Source organism: Labrus bergylta, chromosome 12 (genome assembly GCF_963930695.1).
Source record: "Labrus bergylta chromosome 12, fLabBer1.1, whole genome shotgun sequence".
Lineage (NCBI taxonomy): Eukaryota > Metazoa > Chordata > Actinopteri > Labriformes > Labridae > Labrus > Labrus bergylta.
Window position 1 is genome coordinate 25,047,557 of NC_089206.1, and position 6,545 is coordinate 25,054,101.

General features: G+C 41.3%; 1 protein-coding gene across 1 annotated transcript; it reads right to left on the minus strand.

Moving 5' to 3' along the window:
- Positions 1-277: 277 nt before the first annotated feature.
- Positions 278-5,813, minus strand: LOC109985069 (solute carrier family 25 member 45). Its single transcript, XM_020635298.3, has 7 exons — positions 5,696-5,813; positions 4,754-4,795; positions 4,621-4,664; positions 4,459-4,530; positions 4,149-4,337; positions 2,407-2,641; positions 278-934 (listed from the first exon to the last, which is right to left on the minus strand). Exons 2-7 carry the CDS (start codon positions 4,788-4,790, stop codon positions 654-656), a joined length of 858 nt encoding a protein of 285 aa, XP_020490954.1. The 5' UTR covers positions 4,791-4,795; positions 5,696-5,813; the 3' UTR covers positions 278-653.
- Positions 5,814-6,545: the final 732 nt, after the last annotated feature.

Below are 6,545 nucleotides of genomic sequence, written 5' to 3' on the forward strand. Positions count from 1 at the left end.
GACATAAACTCGTTATCGCGGAAAAACAAGAGTGCAGACGGCCTCACAATAAATGCTGCTTCGAGCCACTTTGGCTGGGTAGCCCTGTACAGGATCGACAAATACACAAGAGGTGCAATAAAACTAAAGCAGCTGAATATGACATTTAATCATGCAAAGATGTTGTGACCTATTCACTCTTTATTTTGCCTGCACTGTTGAATGTTATATGGAGGAGGCATTTCAAGAGAACGTCTCGATGGTTACTGTTATTGAAATAAAAAAACAACCCTTGAAATATTTCTGTTAGGAATTTATTGAGAACTGTTTTTCCATTTGATGTGTCAAAATACTTTGCAGCCTAGTTTGGATTTGATTTCAAGTAAACAGAAGAATGACTCTGACGTCCTCTCAAAGCATTTCATTTATCAGGAAATGGAGCGTCATTTTCAATTTCAAATGTGCTCAAGGTTTCTCAAACTGGATCACACAAACCCACAAAGAACTTCCTGTAAAAAGTTTAAAGTAAAGAGTTTACATTCTGGATCTTACAAATGTCCCAGCTGAGGTAGTCCAACGACTTTGTTTCAAGTAACTATGGAAGTATGGAACCAACATTCAGACAGCATGAATCTCCGTGTTCAGTCTTCAGGTCACAGGTGTGGAGAGTGATGTCATCTCTCTTGTTGATAAAAAAGTCTCATCAGACTCTCGTAGCTGAGGAAAGTGACGGCGTTGACCGGGAAGGCCCTGAGGCTGTTTAGAAGGAGCCCTTTGAAAAAGACCCTTAGTCCCTCTTCTCTGACGCTGACTCTCATGCAGTGGAGTACCCCCCTGTACTCACGACCTCCGGCCCCTGACAGCTGGAGCCTGGCTTTCACCACGTCCATGGGGTTGGCGAAGGCCCAGGTCACCACACCCGCAATTCCACCTGCCATCAATATTGCAAACGTACCTATGGAGAGAACAATGTCACGTTAATGCAAAAATAATCTACATAAACCTCCTACCAGATTTTCTTTACATACGTTATTAAACCTCAACAGGAGATTCTGGTTTTACCCTCCTTTGAGAAACATGCTTCACACACATAGGACCAGATCACACACATGTACAAACAGGACCTGTGGACATGCATTAGTGGAGAGGTGTCAGGGTGGGCTGCTGCACAGGGAGTGCAACATAAACTCCTCAAAACTAATTGGTGTTGTATTTTATATCGTTGGAAAGCCTGATTAGTCACCTTTACAACGAGGTATAACATGTAAGGATCATGCATTTGTTGAATGTGCAACACAGCTAAACGTGTGAGTAGAGCCCCAAAAAAATGTGCCAAAATCCCCTGAAATCGTCTTCTGTTGGTATTCACTCCTGTTTTGAGCTTCAAGTCCTGCCAGGTGTGTGCCAGTTACAGGTGTATGACTGGCACCTGATTGGCACCTTATTGACAGCACTTGTGGGATCATCTTGGGTTGGTTGACCTTCAACAACTCCTGGTTGAATAATGGGATGCCATCCCACAGCAGAATGTGACCAGGCTGGTGACCAGCATGAGGAGGAGGGGCCAAGCTGTTGTGGCTGTGTATGGATCTTCCACACTCTACTGAGGTCCCAGACAGTGTAAAATGATTAGTGTAAAAATGGCCAATATGTGTTGTTTTTTTCCTTATTACTGTGGGAGAGTGCAGTCATCAATTCCATCAAGCAACTCAAAACAGGAGTGAATACCAACAGACGAAGATTGCAGGCGATTTTGGCAAAAAAAAATTGACATTTTTTTTCCCACGATCCTTACAAGTTATACCTCGTTGTAAAGGTGACTAATCAGGCTTTCCAACAATATAAAATACAACACCAATTAGTATTATTAAAGGGGCGAAATAAGTGACCGAAATAACGTTTCCAAACTTTTTTTGAGGAGTATAGTTGGGGGTTTGGTGCCTTGCTCAAGGGCCCCCCAGTACTCGTTAAGTGACCTGGCATCTCCAGCAACCAAACCAACTTCTACACTTTGGTTCAAACCAGCATTTGAAAACAGGGTCCAAAGACCCTACAGACTGAGATACTAGCGCCCTAACATAATAACACTACAACAAAACCTCTCGTTAAAAAAAAGCAGGTAAGAATCTGTGCAGGAAAGGCTACACTCATTGATGTTAAAAAAGCACAAAGTCATAACAAAGATGATCTAAATCGTAAAGTACTGTTTTTACTTTTTTGTCTCAGTGTGTCGCTAAGACCACAAACAAACATCACACCAACGACACGCGCTGCTGTGATGTTTCTAGCCAGATGAATTAAAGGCCAATCATATTTTTCAAACCATCCTGAGTGCCTGGACCATTTATAACAATGTTTTTTGGTATTAAGTTTTCCCCCACCTTTTTTTTTTTTAAATTGTTTTTACTTTTTGTCTTCCAAACCGACCTGGCTGTTTTCCGTCCTCAGTCAGAGCCTTTCGAATAACTTCATAAGGCAGAAAATAGAGTCCATAGCAGGGTACGTCTCTCAGAGCGAGGGCCAGCGCTCCTCTGAACAGACCGCGGGGACCCTCCTCCTTCAGAATGACGGCAACACAGTGAAAGGGTCCACGGTATCGCACAACTGTTGCTTGACTCTGTAGACGCACCTTCACCAGGTCGATGGGTGCACAGACCAACACCTGAAAGAAGAAGTTCACATTTTGTAAAAAAAAATAATAATAATTTAAACTGCAGAAGAAAATCCATGAGTACACAAAGAATAAAACACACCTAACCTAAGAAACACTAACTATCAGGGTTGTCACGATACCAGAATGTAAAATGTAGATAACATGCTGGTATAAATCAAACAATATCATTAAGCCTACCTGTTTCAATACCACCACAACAAAAGTAGAAGTCCTGAACCCAATGTTGGGAAATCATTTCCTAATAAAGAAAACTCTGTCACAACATCTAAACTGCACAAATAGGTTTGCAATGTTTTGGGACTGACACGCCCCTCCCACACACCGCTCTTATGAAATATACTGTAATGGCAATAACATGGTAAATGGACTTGAGCTTGTTTAGCTCTTTTCTAGTCTTCTGACAACACTTTTACACTGCAGGTCACACCTACACATTCACACACTGATGGTAGAGTCTGCTGTGTAAGGTGTCCATCAGAATCCATAAATGCACATTTATATACTACCGACAAAGCAGAGGGAGCAACTTGGGGTTAAGTGCCTCGCCTAAGGACACACCGGACATGTGGCTGCAGGAGCTGGGGATCAACCCTTGACCTTCCTGTTGAGAGTCGACGACTCTACCAACTGAGCCACAGCCGCCACCATAGGCAAATAAGTAGTTTTATGCAAAGTACTTTTCTACTGTGTTTTAATACACCTGATCAAGACATAAACACAACTGTAGCATCTTATTCTGTTTCAGGCCTTTCACATAAATATGCAATCGTTAGGCAGAACAAAGGTGGGTCAGAGTTAAAAACTGCTGACACGGCTCAATCCAGACCCGTGTGAGTGAGCCGGTATGACAACTCAAGGTTCTGTTGATCAGGTACAAAGACGGAATGGAGCAGATATCATTAATGCTGCAGCAGTGGGATAGACGACTTTGTAAATGTGAGACAGTGTGGCGCTGACGCTGTACTTTAAACCTCACACCTCTTTTGCTCCTTTGAACCCCTGCGTGCTGGAGGAAATCACAGACTGGGGCAGCAATAAGATAACCTTGTTCATGCAAGTAATGGTTAGTGTCAGAGCTTCTTTACACTTATATCTCAGGATCTATAGAAATAGGTTATTTTATCTCATCAAAGGCCTTTGATTAATGAATGGATGACACACTTTTAAATGGCAACCCCCTCATTTACTTGAAGTAGAGGAAATGCAGAATCAGTTCCAAAATGAAAACAGTAATTATTAGGGCAGAAAAAAATATTAATGAATGCCATAAATTATAAATATCAGTACTCATTACATGCAGATAAAGTCATTTCTGAAGCAGGCAAGCATTAATGCAAGTTTTGGCAGATACTGAAGTTTGATTGTTTGATGTGTGTTCTGCTGCGGTATGTTTACCTTGATTTTTGTCATGACATGCGAGCAGAGCCGGGTCATGACAAACAAAGTATCTCGACAACCTTTAAAAAACATCCCATCACACATCAGGTGCTCGTACCTGCATCAGGCCTGAGAAGCATCCTGCAGTGAAGACGTGTGTCATAGAGGCCGGCGTGCCCTGACTGCGGTCACTGCGCCGAGACTGACTGAGGTAATCTAAGGCATTACTGTAAGAGCCAAACACAACAGAGTTTGTGATGCCTGTTGTCAGCACCGGAAATGCCATGCCTTTGAAGAATCCATGGAGCTGAAACGTTAAAAATATTATCAACAACTTTAGCAACTCTCTGTTGTGTGTGGGTTTGTTTTGGGAGGTTGGCCGTACAAAGTGATATGAAGTGTTAAGTTTAGAAGAAAATGACACCTACCCCTTCATGGGAGTATGTTTTAGCCACACAATGAAAAATGCCTTTATACATAGACTGGGCCTGCAGACGCACCTACAAATAATATAGCAGAGGTAGTAAGAGGCGAGTTTTCATATTTAATCATGTAAATAAACAACGTGCAGTGTGTGTGTGTCCTGCAACCTTCACTGTGTCTAAAGGATGTCCCACTGCCAGTCCCAATGCACCTGAGACACAAAGGAAACTGATTATTCCTCATGAATAGAGAAACGTGTATTGGGTTTAACAAACTCCTGTTTAATCAAAGTTGTATTACCTGAAACGCTTCCAGCTATGAATTCCAAAAAAGGCATGATACCTGAAAACAAGACCGATGTGTTAAACAGTGGGGAGAGAGCAGTAAACACATCAGCGTACTCTGACTTGTTTCTTATGGGGCAAATTAGTTTGTTTCATTTGCTCAGTTAATGTCAGACTGATCAGCCAATAATCACACTTAGCTGTTACTGCTTATTCTACACATACCATATCAGTATTGCTGACATTGTAGCTGAAATCTATCTTAATCATTGTTGTTGTTGTTGTTGTCTCCTGCATCTCCTTAAATCCCTCTTTCCAAGTCCAACAGTCTCAGCAGATGGTTCTGCCTCTTACAGAAAGTTTTTCTTGGCCCTTGACTTTGCTAAATGTTGCTTTGAGCTCATGATGGATTCATGTTGGTATTTACAAAGAGTACCTGCTCTTTCCTAAAATGTCTTGAGGTAACATTTGTTATGAATTGGCTCTGTGCAAATTAAAAACTCATTTAATGTTCTGCCCTCTGTTACAGACCCCCCCCCCCCCCCCCCCCCCCCGTCTCCCCTCCCTCATGGGCATCTTTACAGCAGCTGTAAAGTGAACTGATGGTATGTTAGGACACACAGGATAGTTAATATATGACTGACAGTCAGGTACTAAGGTTTTCACAAAAGATCTTCAACTGTGATAGCAATGGCAAAGTAAACTGATTTAACAAACAAGTCGTCCTGTTAGAAGTTTACCACTCCTCCTCTGTAAAGGATTAAACATTGCATGGTGGGGGTCTCAGTTTGGGTGTATTCTCTACATTCCTACATTTCTTTACCACGTAAACGTGCATCGTTAGCCTAGCGTTAAACTACCTTTAAAAACATGCGTATGGTTATCATTCGGCTATTAGCATTCGTGTAAGTCTACATCGTGCAAACAAAAGTTTGGTCAAGAAGACCACTTTGCCCACCTTCAGTTAACGTCACCACATTGTAAGGAAATCCCAAGATCCTGCTCACTGATGTGTTTCCTGCACGATCACTGAATGAATGTCCTCCTCCTCTGGAGCTGTGTTGCCAGACCTTGCAGGAGAATAAGTAATCAGATCGAGGGAAACCAGCCCAAAATAAAGACGGAGGTAGCCTCGAACAAGCAACTTACATACTGGGATAAAAACATTGCTGCACACTGCATGTATTAAAAAGATTTTTTTATGTGTAATTAAATATTCGTATTTATTTTATTAAACGTTTTATAAATGATTTACCTGAATGCAGGGGTGTTCCTAGGATTTCTGGGCCCCATGGGAAGATATCACATTAGGCCCCTGCCCCACCGCCTCAGTCAAACCTGCAGTGTCGCCATAACAACAGCTCAATTACACAAAGACCCATTAAAAGCTTGAAATAAAGAGCGTCAAATTTGTTCTTCTTCAATCCTTTTTGATGGCAAGTATTTTGAAGGATACATCTCTTTTATTTCCATTATCAACAATATCAAAAAAATACTGAAACTAAATGAAGAAAACATCGGCCATTTTTTCAAGAAAGGTCCATAAGAGGAGAATTAGTTATTTGTATAAAAGAATCGCCGATGTTTCTATACCGAAATGTTGCCAATTAATTGGAACAATTTAGGCAGTGTGCAGGAGATTGCTAACAAGTTTTGGTAATTTAGAACAAAATACATTTACATTGCACTACATTTTCATTGAACGGTCTAAATTGACACGAGCTGAACTTGCAAACGGAAATGTGCAACATATAAATGAAATGTTTAAAATATAAGCTCAAGATTTTTTAAAAGAGAATCCCAGAAAC

Excerpts from the sequence above, each read along its gene's own strand:
- LOC109985069 (XM_020635298.3), bottom strand. The coding sequence starts at position 4,790 with ATGCCTTTTTTGGAATTCATAGCTGGAAGCGTTTCAG. Across the intron at positions 4,665-4,753 it reads CATAGCTGGAAGCGTTTCAG|GTGCATTGGGACTGGCAGTG; the intron begins GTAATACAACTT and ends TTTGTGTCTCAG. Across the intron at positions 2,642-4,148 it reads GCTTCTCAGGCCTGATGCAG|GTGTTGGTCTGTGCACCCAT; the intron begins GTACGAGCACCT and ends TTCTTCTTTCAG.